General features: G+C 41.3%; 1 protein-coding gene and 1 long non-coding RNA gene across 6 annotated transcripts in view; one reads left to right on the top strand and one right to left on the bottom strand.

Moving 5' to 3' along the window:
• VGLL3 (vestigial like family member 3) overlaps positions 1-8,568 on the bottom strand; it is a 47,435-nt gene extending 38,867 nt beyond the window's left edge. Inside the window, exon 1 of one of the 5 annotated variants that reach the window (XM_019923238.3) lies at positions 7,990-8,568. In XM_019923238.3, coding sequence (XP_019778797.1) covers positions 7,990-8,115 — 126 coding nt within the window. In that variant the 5' untranslated portion in view covers positions 8,116-8,568. Of the gene's footprint in view, positions 1-7,652; positions 7,851-7,989 lie in introns of those variants that run through there. The other 4 variants (XM_019923237.3, XM_033855944.2, XM_033855943.2 and 1 more) reach the window with 4 other exon arrangements.
• Positions 8,569-8,636: 68 nt separating this feature from the next.
• LOC117312231 (uncharacterized) lies at positions 8,637-13,154 on the top strand. The gene is made up of 3 exons (XR_004526497.2): positions 8,637-9,003; positions 9,389-9,526; positions 12,540-13,154. It is a non-coding gene; the product is annotated as an uncharacterized lncRNA (long non-coding RNA).
• The last annotated feature ends 2,928 nt before the right edge of the window (positions 13,155-16,082 follow it).

Here is a 16,082-nt window from a genome sequence, read left to right as displayed (position 1 = left end):
ATGTGCCGGGGAAAGGATTTGTCTGACAAGAGAAAGACTTCCATGTCAGGAGCCAAATACCACTAACTTCCCAAGGCTTAAGCCTACAAAATGCCAAATGATTACTGTGCATATGTGGAAACTTTTTTTCTAAGGAAAAAAAAGTATTTTAATGAATCATTGGATATTTGGAAACAGCTTTTTTTTTTTTTTTTCCTACTGGCTATCTTTTCTAAATGCAATGATTCTTTCATCCCGAGAGACATGGTTAGAGCCTGTAAGAAAGGACCACTAGCCCATAGTCAATGTTTCAAAACTATGAAGTCCATAAAGCAGTGTGTTACTCTTTGATCCTATTTTTCCGAATTTACTTGAATAACAGAATTTTTTTTTTTTTTTTCCGGTACGCGGGCCTCTCACTGTTGTGGCCTCTCCCGTTGCGGAGCAAAGTCTCCGGACGCGCAGGCTCAGCCGCCATGGCTCACGGGCCCAGCCGCTCCGCGGCATGTGGGATCCTCCCAGACCAGGGCACGAACCCGTGTCCCCTGCATCGGCAGGCAGACTCTCAACCACTGCGCCACCAGGGAAGCCCGAATAACAGATTTTTAAATCTATCCCAGAGAGACTTGAAGTTTTGGTCCTTGGCCTATTTGGAGGAGGGGGAATCAGGTTGCAGGAAGGTGGGTCAGGATAAGGAAGATAGTTCACAGACCTTTGATATATTTTATTTCACTAACTGTCACACATACACAAATATTTTGTCCAAATAATTATTCTCAATGTATATATGCAAAAACTGATTTACTTGGCCACATCATCTAACTAGTAAATGGCAAGGATGGGATTAGAACCTATTTCTGTCTGACAACAAAGCATCTGACAAGAAAACAGACTAAAGAAAATGAGTCTCTATATAATATTTAGTTTAACTGTATAAACAAATAGAAGCCCACAGTCAGCGTGGCATCATATGCTAACTAAAGAAAGTCTAAAGTTATTTATAACACTTAAAAACTAGGGATGTAAACATATCAAAGATATGGCTATTAAATAATGAATGCAGTGCTCTTCAAAATATATGTATATCTAGATGAACCTGCCCTTCTATATCTAGAAATGTGTTGTCCCCTTGGCAAGTCAGATACAAAATACAATTTTTCTGGAAATCCTGTTTTGGAAATGTGAGTGGAGCCAATTTACTAGACACACTCAGCCCTCGAGATTCTGTGTTTGTTTGCTTTTTTTTTGTTTGTTTTTTATTTTTCTTAACAGTAGGAGGAGCAAACCAAAAATAATATTAGCTATTTTTGAGCACACCTGCCACTCAATGATTCTGGTCATTATCAAAAAAAAAATCAAACCCATCCCCTCAAAGGATGAAATTTTTCCAGTTTTGAGGATGTTAAAAAAAATGTGCCACAGGCTGAGAATTTCAAAATTTGCATTCCCAAAATGTTTTAAGCAATGATCGCATCATGAGGGTATGTGTTCTCTCTCAAACTGACTGCTTTGAATGAAACAACAGTTTCTGATGTATAAGTTTCTGGTATGTTTACATAATCCTATTACTAGATTTAGGGTATGATTTCACTTTTTAAAATTTATCTGTTAGTCATCGAATTGCCAGTTAATTCTTATTTTGTGTCAGTCATTGTGCAAAGGCTCGGAAGCACAAAAATGAAAGTCATAGCAGTTGAGAGAGGCTTGTAAGGAAAATGGTAAAGAAAGAGAACCTCCAGGTTTATCCACATGGCTAATTGTCTAATTTCTCCAAGTAGCTAATATTCAAAAATTTTTAAATGAGAAAAGTAAGAGGGTAACACTAGGTGAATTACTAATTGCTTTTGTTGCTTCTAAAGAAGCCCAGATGGAAAGGGAACACAGTAGAAAGAGAACTGGAATGGTTAAGGGGATTTGACCAAAACTAGTCCATGAATCTGGGTAAGGCATCGAAACCTTTGGCCCTCAGCTTTCTCTTCTGAAGATGAGGAATTCTGACTTCATTATCTCAGAGGTCTCGTCCAACTCTGTAGGCTAATAAGCAACATGCTGGAGCTCTAGACAAACTCACACTTCATTTTGTTTCTTACGTTGGCTGCCTTTTCTGATTTTGCAGGACACTGGTCAAAAAAACCCTACAGATCATTGAAGACTAATTCATTTTCAGACATAGGTCATCTAGTCCAATTCCTAGGAACTAGTTTGGGTACTTCCTTTAGCTATCTTCACAGTAACCAGAAAGGAGGCATCCTTCAAATATCCCCACCCCATCCCCCAAGGACAAGTGTTTTTGCACACTAAAACAACATAGTTTTAAGAGGAAAGGACACCTGTTCGGTTTAGGCCCTTCTTCCTTTCTTTTCTTTCCTTTTTCTTTTTTTTCTTTTTTTTCTCTACTGAAGTATGAGACAAGTGAAAAATAGTTCCGTTATCCCGTTTCAGACCATACTTGTAAATTACTGAAATAAATCTGGTATCCACTGAAATATCTATAAATATGGCATTCATGACTTGCTTCTAGCAACAGACGTTTGGGTCTAATGGTTCAAGTCACTATTAGGGTCTTCCTAAATGAATAGTTAAAGCAGAAAACCAGCTGCTGAAAGACGTGCTTTTTAAAAGAGTCAGTGCAAAGTTTTGACCAAAATTATTTCCTCCACTATCTCTGCCAGAGTCTGAAATTCAAGTATTGGAGAGTTTTAGTTTCTTGAATGAAAATGTTTTTCTAGAGACAATACCTTAAATTGTTATGTATTACTAGATGTATCAGTTTTGAGATTTCTTTTTAAAGCCAGTTGGAAATAGGGCTGATGGGATTCAAGTTAAGTGGCCGGGTTTTAGAATGGCAGTCACTTAACTCTCGAGTTCACTTTAGAATCTGCGTTAGGCATCTTGCGCATAATGTTTTTAGTCTTATTGACAATCCCCTTTGCACAGAAAACCACAAGACAGAAATGTACATACTGCCCAACCGGGTCAACACAGCATCTCTTCTGTAGTTGTCCAAGGAAGCACCGTGCAGGATCGTTCTACCCACTGATCCCCCTCATTTCCACTGTTATGAGTCATGTCCCCATCATCTCCAACTCTGAGATGTGAGACTTTACCAAGCGCTAAGTGAAGTAGGACTTCCTTGCGTTGAATGAAAATATCCTTCACTTAAATTTCCACAGAATGCTTCCTTGTCCCGGCATTTGGTTTTTCTGGTGAATGTAGCCTCACTGCACAAGATTTTATGGATTTCAAGCCTGCCCTTACTATCCGTATTGTAATCTCCATTCTGGTTGACTGCCAGAGACAACAGTTCAGTTTAGTTATTTCAAAGTTTAATTTTCCTTCTAGCTTTGAATTTTCTGGCTGGAAAGTTATTGGGAGCATAAAGCTCTGGGGCACTTGAAGCTTCTAAGTCTCTACAGTCAAGTTACTTTGTGTAGTTTGGAATCAGAGGGGCTGTTCTCTCTCAAAGAAGTCCTGTATGAATTCTTATAAATCTACTTAAGTCCTTGCTTACAGTTGCAAGAAAATTATATCCTCCAACTTAAATAAGTGGACTGTGTATTGAAACTATTTAGAATGTAATTGTATGTTTTCCTCTTAATAAATCTAAACTTATGTTGGAACAGCAATGATATATGAGGCACTTAAAGCTGACTGTTAATACCACTTCCTGCATATTATTTTCAAATAAATACATGTTCATTTGCTAAGTGGATATTCTGCTTCATCAGCAAAGGATGCAACACGGATAGCAAAAGTCATTAGCATAATACAAATGCTTGCAAAACAACTTTGGAATGCCTAAACTAAAAACGTACACTACCAAGGACTTGGAAAGAATTTCAAGCTCCAAGGCCAAAGAATCTACTGCATATTAATCTTCTTTATCAAAAAGTTGATTTGGAGCACTAAAGACAGAAATAAGCCTATTGTGCAATAGCAAAAAAAAAAAAAAAATCTTGGGAGACGGCATGGTATGGTGGAAAGATGCTCTGCTGGGGAGCAGGGGATCCAGTGGTCCTAATTTTGTCACCAATTAGCTTTGAAATCTTTAGCCAGGCATTTCAGCCCTATAAACATGCATTTCCCCGTCTGTAAAAGGAGGGGTTGAAGTATGTTTTCCCAGGGTTTTTTCCTAACAAACAGAATCTCAGATTTTATGACCTAACCAAGGTGGCAGAGTCCAGAGAAAGAGTTCGAAAAACTCCTTACAAAGTTAGAACTGAAGTTCTGCCTCCCAAGACTTTTAATTCTCTTAAGTGAAAGCATGCATGCATATTCACCCAGCTGTCACCCTTGAAGAGAGCAGCGTCAATATGCTCTAACTTATATGAAGCCCAAAGTGTGATTGTTAAAAACTCCTATGCACAATTAGAGAATGGGCGATTGTTCTCCTCTGCTTTCACCACCTCACCTAAGAACTCACCCAGTTCTGAAAGCTTTGCTTTAAGTATCTCCCTAATGTTAACATTATGAAAATATGGGGGGAGGGAGATTTTAGATGACAGATTGTCTGCATTTAAGATGAGGAATCTATGGGGTATGAAGGGAATTTATGATTGTTTCCCTTAATTTTTCCTGACACGTATTTTTAATTTTTTTTCTCTTTTTTTCCTACTGTCACTGTTGGGATACAAACGCATTCCTTTCTGTATACGTTCTGCAGTGTCATCATGCCTTTGGAGCACGTGCTGAGAGACTAAGTCGAGAGTTCTCCTGAGGAGTGGGTAGGGACTGATGCATTCAAGCAATGAAGAGATGGTGGGCACAGGGACCAGAGACCTTAGATCGCTTAGCAAATCCTGGCTCTATAAAGCACACTGTTAGATTTATGCACAGCCACGCAATTTCTAGGAATTAACGTCAGGGACTCTAAAACTGACTCTTTAGGTATATTTACATTTTACTTTTATTCACTTAGCCTACTGTATGCTTAAGTAACACACTGCAATGGAGCCTGATGTATACACAGTTCACTGTTTTTAAGGTACTAACCTATTACCCACCTATGATTTATAATATGTTCAATTAAAAAATGAAACAAAATTCCAAGTGCCTTTTACACTTGTAATTACACAAAATCACATTGTACTTTTAGGTGGAAAGCTGCGAATACATGTGCCTGGAGCATTAAGTTCTACTATTTAAAAAAGAACTTCTGGTGTCTAATCATGCATTAAGAGGAAAATATACCTATGTTTAAAATCTATCATAATAAACCACTATGAGATAATAATTTACAAGGACTATAGAGCTATATGGACTTGAGGAAAAAATCAGTTCAAAGATACACTACAATAATTGAAAATACAGAAGTGATACAAAACTTTAATGCTCTCTTTTCTAACATTTTCTAAATGACCATTAAACTTTGTAACTCTATCACTTTTTCTGCTTCCTGTCCTCCACAAGTCAATTTTTCAAATACAGTAGGACTCGTAGCCCTTGTTTTTGTCTCCCAGGCAAGATGCTATTAGGGGTCACTTCCCACGTACGGAGAAAACAATCTTCATGGATAATAATGATAAAACCTTATGGAATGCGAAAACAACCAAAATATGTATTCTCAGATGACTACGTTGGGGCCAAGTCAATATTAGTCCCACTTCACCCACGCACCACATAGTCTAAAAATGCTGTCAGCCTGATAAGAATTTCCTGATTTACTCTGTTTTCCAACAGAAAATATAGGGCATCAAAATAAACCCCTGACAGTAAAAGTACAGTAGTTACACTCCTGTCTTTTTATTTTGCTATAGCCAGTTATATAGTCAAATAGTTGCTTTACCTGACAAAAAAAGCAATCTCCAACAAGCCAGTGTAGTAAAAGCAACATGAAAATTTCCAGCACACTTCTCAACTAAGTTCTTCAGTTCAACTCAGCCTAACATCTACTTAAACAATATCTACAGAAGCTCAAAGGATAGCAGAAATTGATCACTATTTACAAATAGGTGCCACTCATCGAGGTGGACAATTCAGGTGAAAAAGAAAAGCTCATTTTTTGGTTTGTTGACGGTCTTAGCAAAGGAATGCGATTTGGCAACTGAGTTTCGGGGCAACTGCAAAAGTTAGGTAAGGTATTGCAGTTATTTTTCATTGAAAGCTAAATTTCATGATTAGTTATTTATAATGTTTCTGATACCGGATTTTATTTTCTAGCTCAAAAAAGTATTCCAATCCTAACCCCCACTAGCGATTCGTATTTGAATGGAACTATTTTCACAACTCTGGAAAGTAAAACCTTATTCACAACTATTCTGCTAAAGTTATTTTTGAAGGGGAAAAATACCTTTCTGAATGTTTAGTAAAGTTTGAGGCTGTTGCTCGTCCACATTCCAATTGATAATTTAAGGCCTCTACAGTCTCTGAGATGGAAGAAAGTAAAGAAGAAAAGGGTGGTTCATCTGGGACACAGTGTTCATAAAACACAGAAAATTGATATCCAGCGTCTCTTTGCATCACTTGCCTGACTTGGACTTAAATGGTTTCCTCCATTACTTATATCTTTTATATTAAAACCAAAGAAAAAGAACATAACCAAAATAAAATGTTTTAACCTGTCACCCTTGTTCACAAATTACAAAATGTTTTCCCATCCCCCTCCCTAAAAGTAATCTTGCTTTGAAATGCTGAAGATGATGAAGAAAAAAAAAAAAAAAAAAAAAGATAGCTAGAAAGTGGGACTCCTTCCTCTTTAGCCCTAGTTGTCCTGGTTAAGCTCATACTGTTCAGCAGATAAATCTAGAGTACGTACTCTTCCGGAATTAGCTGAATTTCAGTCCCTAAATTCTAAACAGAAGTTATAATTTCTTTCCAAAGAGTAGCACAATAAATCTAGTAAAGAGACAGGGGTAGAGGAAATAAATTAAATGGCCAGATTAATTAAAGAGCCAAACCCTGAAGACCACAATAAAATATATGTTTTTTAAGAAACTAAAAAAAAAAAAATGTCAATCAATAAATTCTGTGGATGTTAGTTTCGGAACCATATCTAGATCCCTGATAGGTGTCCCTACCTCAGAGTATGTATATTTTTTTAAGTCTCACTAAATCAACCCACCCTAATTCCCAGAGTCTCAGGACCCTATTTTGGTACAGCCCCTGGCCACATGCTCACATATGTGTTTTAGGTAGCGCTAACTAAGCCTTGACACACTGCGGGCAAACAGGGAGGAACGTCCAGGGGTACCTAGTGCTTAATTCCCCAGAACCCCACTCTCCCTTCTAAAGGAACTTTATCATCTCCCTAGTTCCTGAATCCTTTTTATCCAACAGCATTCAGTCACTCTTGGCATGGCGGAGACCCAGCATCCAGTGACCCAAGGTTACCTCTTAGCTGGGAAAGGAGAGGGTTCTTCTGTCCAACAGACTGAACCATAACATCTCTGTGCTTTGATGGAATTAAAAATGAATGAGGAATTTGGGGAATAATCTCTGTCACCTAAGTATGGAAGATGACAGACTTTGCAGAGAACTTCTAGTAACATTGGACAGATATTACACGAGACCCATGTTCCACCATAAAAATTCCAGAAAAGTCATTCCATGGGCTCACTGTCCAGGTAGCCTCCCCTACGTCAGTGACACATTTCATCCTCCTAATCAAGAAAACCCTGAAACACTCCACCGTTTCAAAGGAAACAAAATATTTGGTTTAAAGGAAGTTTACTCACATACTCCTAAGACAGATGCCCTTGGTGAGCTTCAGAGAACTGAGCCCTAAGAGCTAGGGTGGCTATGAGGAATAGCTTCTGAGCCGGTGACAAGAGCTCACTGAAGCCCCCAGCCAGGTAATGCCTCGCTTGGAATCCCCACCCGTCCACCTGGCAGCTCGTCCTTCCCGAAGCCTCGTCTCTTCTCTTCTGATGGCTTTCTGTTCAAGGGCGCTCCCGCAAGTCTCAAAGCATCCTCCGCGCCACCCGTCCCAGAGGGACGTCTTGGGAGCCCCAGACCGATACTCTCGCTGCCCCTCGCCCCCGCCCCCGGCAGGCTGCCCGGTCGGTGACTCACCTGCTGGCCAGGTTGGGGCGCCGGGTGGTAATAGGCTGTGGGGCAGGTTGCAGCTGCCACGGGGTTGGGCAGATACTGGGGCGCTCCATACGGCTGGGGGTGATACATCACCTCCGCACAACTCATGGCAGCCGGGGCAGCGGCGGCCCCGGAGCTGCGGCCGCTGCTCTACGCGCTCGTGCGACAGGCGCCGCCGCAGCTGCCGCCTCTGTCGCAGCCCCAGCTGCTACTGTGGCGAAGGCGGGTCCTCGGCGGCCGTGGGCTCCGCGCGGGGCGCGGGCTCGGGAGGGGTTGGCAATCGGCGGTGGCCCATGCGCGGGCACCCTCATCTTCAGCCCCTCCGGGTGTCCCCTGGCCTGCGCTTATATAGCGACTCGGGGACGCATTGGCCCGCCGCGCGGCGGGAGCATGGCAGTGCGGGGCGAGGGCGAGGGCGAGCGCAGCGGCGCCCACGGCAGCGCCAGCCGCAGCCGCAGCCCCGGCCGGGGTCGGACAGACCTGGGGAACCGGGCTCTGGTTTGCATATACACGATGCACGCCCGGGGCTCGTCCTATCACCGGCGCTCCCGGCTGGGCGAGGACCGGGAGGCGGGGGCAGAGTGAGGGGGCCGGCAGGGGAGGAGGGGGAGCATCTCGCCTCTCCCGGCTCTGACGCGGAGCTCCGCGAAGTTCCTCCAACTCGGTCGGTGGCGGGCCGGTCGCCCAGCAGGGGGACCCCGGGGAGGGCCGGCCGCGGATTGGAGAGAAGTTGCAGGCTCTCTCCGCCTCCCGGCAGTGGGGTGGTGGTGGGAGGGAAGGAATGGTATGAGAGAGGTTCCACGCCCTGAAAGCTCCGCGGATTCCCACCCCATCTCCTGTCACCTGGGCGCTGGGGCGAGGGCTTCCCAGCCCCAAGGAGCTTTTACAAGGAACACCAAACTAGAAGCCAAGGGTACAGGAAGGCCAAGTGCACTAGGAGGTAAAACAGAGCAGGCGCAAAATGAGCTGGAATTGGTTCCTACATTTAATATAACCGTAAGTGAAAGTTAACTTCATTGCAAGCGCGCACGTGCCAAGAATGCGACGCGGTTTTCCGTAAGCAATCTCCGCTTTAAGTTAACACCTTCATGGTATGACCCCCTTGCGGGACGTCAACCTCTTCTGGCTTTCTCAGCCCGGTTTCCATAGAGCAACAGTGACAGTCGATTAAACCCATCCAGCTATTATTTAAACGTTTATTTGCACGTGGTTTACAATCCTCTCGGAAATGAAAAGTTCGTTCCTAGGAATATATTTGTATTTCAATATAATGAGGTAAAGCAGAAAAGATTTATACTTATTTTATAAATAAGCAAACTCTCTGACCAAGTGTATCTCTCCCCCTATATATGACACAGAACAATCTCTTTTGTTTTCACAGAGACTATCCTTCGAGAAGTTAATCTAGATGTTAAACGTTCTGATGTTGTTAATGGACAGGCTTGCGTTCCCCCTAAAATTCACGTGTTGAAGCCAAACCCCCATTGAGACTGTATTTGGAGACAAAACCTATCAGAAGGTAATTAAGGTTAAATGAGGTCATAAAGATGGGGCCCTAATCTAGGACTGGTGTCTTTGAGGAAGAGATGCCACAGATCTGTCTGCTTTGGCACAGAGGAAAAGCCTTGTGACACCCAGTGAGAAGCCTCGGTCTACAAGCCAGGAAGAGAGGCCTCACCAGAAATTAACTCTGAGGGTACTTTGATCTTGGATTTTTAGCCTCCAAAACTGTGACAAAATAATTTCTGTGTTTAAGCCACCCAGCCTGTGGTATTTTGTTATGGCGGCCCTAGCAGACTAACGCAGATGTACAGTACTAATATATTGTTTGTATTGTTAATCTTTATATGAATGTGTATGTGGCTATGTATAACCACACAGACACACAAATATATAAATGCATATACGCTCACACATGCCCTCACTCATACACTCAAATATACAAACCATAGTAATTGGATAGGAACTCTTGGCTACTCACAGCAGCTCCTATTCACTCACTCATTCTTTCATCCACTGAAAATTAAAAAAAATATATTTATTAAGAGCTTTCACAGTTTAGACTTTGTACTCTTTGTAATGGAGGAGTATTCCAATCAGTAAGAGACATACAAGTTTATTTAAAATGATTTTTACTGCCTTTTCACAAGTTGACAACCACTGGTCATACTCATCTTCTGTGTTCCAGATTCGTCTATTCTGTTTCTGTCTGGATGGCTCCACATAGATATTCACTAGGAACCTCAGTCGTAGTAGCACTAATATTTTCCCCAGAGCCCCAACCCGATCCTCCTCTTTTAATCCCCATTTCAGGTATTGAAACTCCCACCCTAGTTGCTGAGCTGGAAATCTGGGAATCATCTAACATCACAGTCCCCACATTTGGTCTTGGAGTCCATTTCATCCACACTTTTACCTTTCTAGTGACTCCACTCATCTCCTTATCTCTGCTGCTATGATCCTTAGTTCACTCAGCATCTCTCACCCAGAATCCCGCAGAGGCACCTACCTGATTTCCAGGCCCCAAGTTCAACCCTCTTCTGATCCATTTTTCACGATTTGTCCTCCTATTCTTTTCCAGCCCAGCCCCTGCAAATCCAACAAAGTAATGATGCTTGACCCTCTTTTAAGAACAATTTCCCAGCAGCTCTCCACAGTCCCAACTCTTTAACATTCAAATTTTGGCCCCTACCTATGTCACCATCTCCTCCAACTGTCCATTCAGCCATTTGAATTGAGACCTCCCTTTCTAGGAAGAAGTGTGGTCGCTTAACACCACTAACTTCATCTTCAGATAATTTAATATATCTGTAACTGATTTTTTTTTGTACAATTATGTGCTCAATATGTCTCCTCCACTAGACAACTGCTGAGACCATTTATATCTTGTACATCTAACATTTAAAAGGTGTTCAGGCTATATTTGTTGACTTAGAAAATAAAGGCAGAACTAGATCCAACATGTTCATACCCCAATTTCTGTATCTTCCCTGTGCCCCGTAGATCCTCTATCTAGTATGCTGCAAATATTGACTGTATGACAAAGACGTAGTTCTCAGATCCTAGTAAGTCATGGACTCAAAAGTCTGGAAGTATTTGGCAAAATCTTTCTATAATGCAATATCTTTGTTTTGATACCTCCCTTCATTTCCACATTGCAGCGATGGAAGAAAATGAGAAAATGAAGATAAATTCTGCCCAGACAGAATTAGAATCTAGAAGAAGCATAGACAGAACAGAAGGAGAAAATAACCCGTCAAAGGGTGGAGTCTTTGTTTGCTCATTAATAAAAAGTAGGATCATTCCTGTTAAGGAGAGCTAATTTGGAGTTCTGATAGGAGAACAGATGTGCCTTACTTCCCCCCGGTAGATATTTAGGGTTTTAGAATAGAAAAGAATCACAAAGATCACCTAGTCTAAAACATCTTCTATCAAAGGTAAGCAAACAAGTGGTCAGATTAAAATCTCCTAGGGAAATGGAGGCAGAACTAAAACCAAAGTGTCCAGGTCTCTGGACTCTTAGTTCAGTTCTTTATCACCCACAGTAATATTTATAAACAAACACATATGTAAATCTACATGCATGCATACATTATATGTGGGTGTGCGTACGTGTACCTATTCGTGCATATCCATCTATGCATATAAGAAGAGGTTTTAGATGAGATTATCCTTTGGCGAACCTTGAGTTGTGAAAAAGGAGTGAGAGGAAATGTGGGCCGATTATATTTGACAATAATGAGTCACCCACACCAGAGAATTTGATCTAACCACTGGTGTACTCATTTTCATATCTGTCATGCAGAGGTGGGTGTCACAATTACTTGGAATAACTCAGTGATGGGATGGAACTTGATAATTTGCACTTCTGAGCTCAAGTTCCTCAAAAATTACTCATTTACCTTCTTTTTCTTCTCTCAGTCTCCACCACTGATCTTCTGGTTGAGTGATGTGGAACTCAAGCCTACCCATCCAGTGTTTATCCTCCTACTCTTTTCTATCCCAGCCACCGTAGTTTTAATAGAATACTTAGATGACCTTAAATGTTCCCAACTCTTCTGAGTCAGAAGTTTACAGTCATTATATTTTTGGGCTCACCCACCAACTTTCCCAGAATATTTCCGAATTTTCCAGCTGGAATTTAGTGGGGTGAACTCCCCAGGCCAGGTTTTTTTGTTTTTTTTGTTTTTGTTTTTGTTTGTTTGTTTTTGCGGTACGCGGGCCTCTCACTGTTGTGGCCTCTCCCATTGCGGAACACAGGCTCCAGACACGCAGGCTCAGCGACCATGGCTCATGGGCCCAGCCGCTCTGCGGCATGTGGGATCTTCCCGGACCGGGGCATGAACCTGTGTCCCCTACATCAGCAGACGGACTCTCAACCACTGCACCACCAGGGAAGCCCCCCAGGCCAGTTTTATTTGGAGGGGTAACTTGAAGTAGGTTTTCCCAATATTTCTTGGGGTAAGATAGGGCAAAGAGGGGGGCAGCTTTTTGTTTTTGAGAGATGACAACCATGCTTTTCTTTAACTTAGGGTCTTAGTGTAAGAGAACACATGGAACCTGCAGTGCCTGTGTTGGACATCTCAGCATGTGTATCCAAACTCTCTTCCCAGGCCACCAAACAGCTGATTCTTGGCCAGCACTCTGGCCAGCTGATAACGCAGCCTGCTCTAGGAATTACCGCTCTGAGCAAGTGGACTTGGTTCATCTGCTCAGAAAATTCCCAAGTCTTGAGTACATACACATGGTTGTTGTAGGCAGAATAATGCCTATGAATATGTTTATCGTATAGCAAAAGAGAGTTAACATTGCAGATGGAATTAAGGCTACTAATGAGTAGATTTTAAGATAGAAAAATTATCCCCGATTATCTGGGTGAGCCCAGTGTGTGTAATCGCAAGGGTCCTTTTAAGAGGGGAGGCAGGAAGCAGAAGAGTCAGTGTCATATTGATGTGAAGTGAAAACGACTCTCCAGCCATCACTGACTTGGAAGATGGAAAGGAACCACAAGCCAAGAAGTACAGGCAGCCTCTAGAAGCTAGAAAACGCACGGAGTGGGCTCACCTAGAACCTCCAGAAGGAATGCAGCCTGGCTAACAAAACCATTTTGGACTTCAGACCTCCAAAACTGTAAGATAATAAATTTGCATCGCTTTAAGTCATTGAGTTTGTGGTGACTTGTTATAGCAGCAATAGGAAACGAATCAACAATTTAGTGGGGGAAGGGGTGCTAGAAGGGAGAACTTGGGTGAGCATGTCCCCCTTTGCCCTACAGATTCCTTGGAGGAGAGGCACAATAGGAGGAGAACCAGTGAGAGGTTCTCTGAAGCTCAGGGGCCAGGGAGGGACTCTGGCTGCCTGGATCTAAGAGTGGTTCTAATAATACTAATGGAATAGATGGAAAAACAGAAGGTCAAAACTCACATTCAAAGCAGTAAAACCACTTTTGGCAGTTGTCATTTAGGATCACCTGCCTTCAGTGGGCCCTCCTCAATGCCCAGCAACTTTACTGTGTTCCTCTGGCATGCTTACCCCCATCCTCTTGTGACTACTGTCTCCTGTCTTCTCCACCATTCTCAAATCCTGCAAAACCACACTCTCCACTTTCTACTTTTCTACTCACTCTTCCACCCATGTGCAATCAGATTTCTGCCTCATCACCCCACCAAAATGTATTAAGGTCACCAGTAATGGTCATGTTAACAAGTTCAAAGTCTGTCTTTAACTTCATCCTAACTGATGCTTTGTAAATTCTGACACTGTGGATTAATCCCTCCTTCAAATTACCTCTTCTCTTGACATCCTATCATGACGTCCCTCTTTGCTAATCTGTCTCCTTACACTTTGGCTACGCTTTCTCAGTTTCCTTTATCAAATCCCCCTCTACTTAAACTCTAAATATAGAGCTCCTTAGTCTTTTCCTGGGCCTTTTTCTCATCTTACTCTATCCTCTCATCCTAAGAGATCTCATCCATCTTCACATCACTTCTATATGCAAGTCACTTACAAAAATTAGCATCCAGCCCAGAGTCCAAGACTTACAGATTGGAGATATATCTTATATGAGGTCCTAAAGTTAATAAATAAAGCAAATGAAACCATGCATGGTCCAAATTATTATTGACAATTTCTTCAAAGCCCCACAATGAACTGGATCACATATACTGTGTCTCAGTAAGTGCGACACAGACAATTTAACCTCCAGCATTGAAAAGACTGCCTTTTCTTGGGTTGACAACCAGGTGAAAAATTGGTCCATGTTTCGGAGCCATATCTTTTTTTAAAATACACTAATCTTCAAATGCTAAAATCATACTCAAATTGGCAAGATATATGCATAATGTAAGAGGGTCATGTGGGGATTTAGACTCAAGGAATAATAGATTCATATCTCCCATCTTACTCTTAACTCTGGGCTAGTTCTACTAAGTTTTATCACACTGGTGAAGACAATGCTTCTTTATCATAAATTTTCTCTTCCCCTCTCTTTCTCTTTCTCTCTGTTTCTCTTCTCTCTCTGCCTCTGCCAGCTTACCTCCACAGCCTCCTATCCATTTTCTCCTGTCCACTCTGCAAATTTGTTCCAGCACATGTCATGCATCCACTTGCTTCAGTCCAATGAACCCTCTTCCTCAGTCTTTGCATGCACTATTTACTTGGAAAATTCTTCCCCCTACTTGGTCTGTTTACTGTCTTAGGGCTCAGCTTAAACATGTTTCCTCAAAGACACTTTCAAATTTAAAGTACACCCCAATTCTGCCCCCACTACTCTCTCAAAAACATCCTGCCCACACCCCCTTCCTAGTATTTATCCTATCTTGAAATATAGGCTTTTTCTTAACCTTTTATTTCTGTCTCCTCATTATGATCCATGAAGGGATAAAGTATATATGTTTTATTCATACTCATTACTATATCATACTTATTCAATGAAGTAATGATTTTATGCTTTATTAAAGGATAATTTCCTTTTGGGTTCAACATGGTCACAGTTGTAGGGATAGGCTTTGTTTAAAGGTAGATGTTTCGCCGCCCAAAATGTAGGTTATAGACTTGTTAGATGATTTCAAACATGTGTCTTATGAGAGGATGAAGAATAATGAAGGAGGGTAAAATGGATCCGGTGTTTATGATTTTTCTGTTTTCATGGGCAAGATGATGATAAAGGGAACTCACATTTTATGAGCATCTGCAATGGACCAGGCATTTACACTGATTCCTTTTCTCTCACTCATTTAATTTTCACAATAATCCCATGAAGTAGTTGGTATTACCATTTTAGATATGAAAAAGATAAGGGTCAGAGAAATTAAATATTTTAAAGATCACCTAGCTGGTGAGTGGCTGAGCCAGGATTTGACCCCAGGTCTGATTCCAAAACACTTGTATTTTTTAAAAAAGTATTATTATACCATATATTATATAATAATTACTGAGCACTAAGTCTAATGAAATGGCCTACGTATATATTTAACTTCATGTGTTCGTGTGAAAGAGTTAAAAATATAGTTTCACCAAGGAATTGATAAGCCTCATAAAAATTTCTTAGATCAATTATTTGTCTAGTGGGTCAATTTAATTAAAATTTCCTGCTGAGCCTAAGTTTCTGGCTTTAAGAACTAGTTTGGAAAGAAGTGGATAGGGAGCTCCTGAAAATTCTCAAGTTCAGTGGAAAAACTGATTGCTAGGGATCACAGAAGTAGCTTCAAAATTTTCTCTTTGGGTAGAATTGAGAAGTTCTTTTCTCAAAAGTACTTCTATGTTTAATTTTTTCTCTTCTATTCGGTTCCTTTCATAATCTATTAAAAATTGAATAGCATCCGATTTGTGGTTAACAGAGGCAGGGGTTGTGGTAGGTGGGATTAGATGAAGGTGGTCAAAAGGTACAAACTCCCAGTTATAAGATAATTAAGTACTAGCAATGTAATGTACAACGTTCTAAAGATGATTGACACTGTTGTACAATATCTATGAAAGTTGTTAAGATAGTAAATCCTAAGAGGTCTTATCACAAGGAAAGCATTTTTTTCCAATTTCTTTAATGCCGTACCTATATGAGATCATGGATGTTCACT

Source organism: Tursiops truncatus, chromosome 4 (genome assembly GCF_011762595.2).
Source record: "Tursiops truncatus isolate mTurTru1 chromosome 4, mTurTru1.mat.Y, whole genome shotgun sequence".
Classification (NCBI taxonomy): Eukaryota; Metazoa; Chordata; class Mammalia; order Artiodactyla; family Delphinidae; genus Tursiops; species Tursiops truncatus.
Note: the sequence above shows the minus strand (reverse complement) of the source record. Positions and strands in the feature narration are given on the sequence as shown.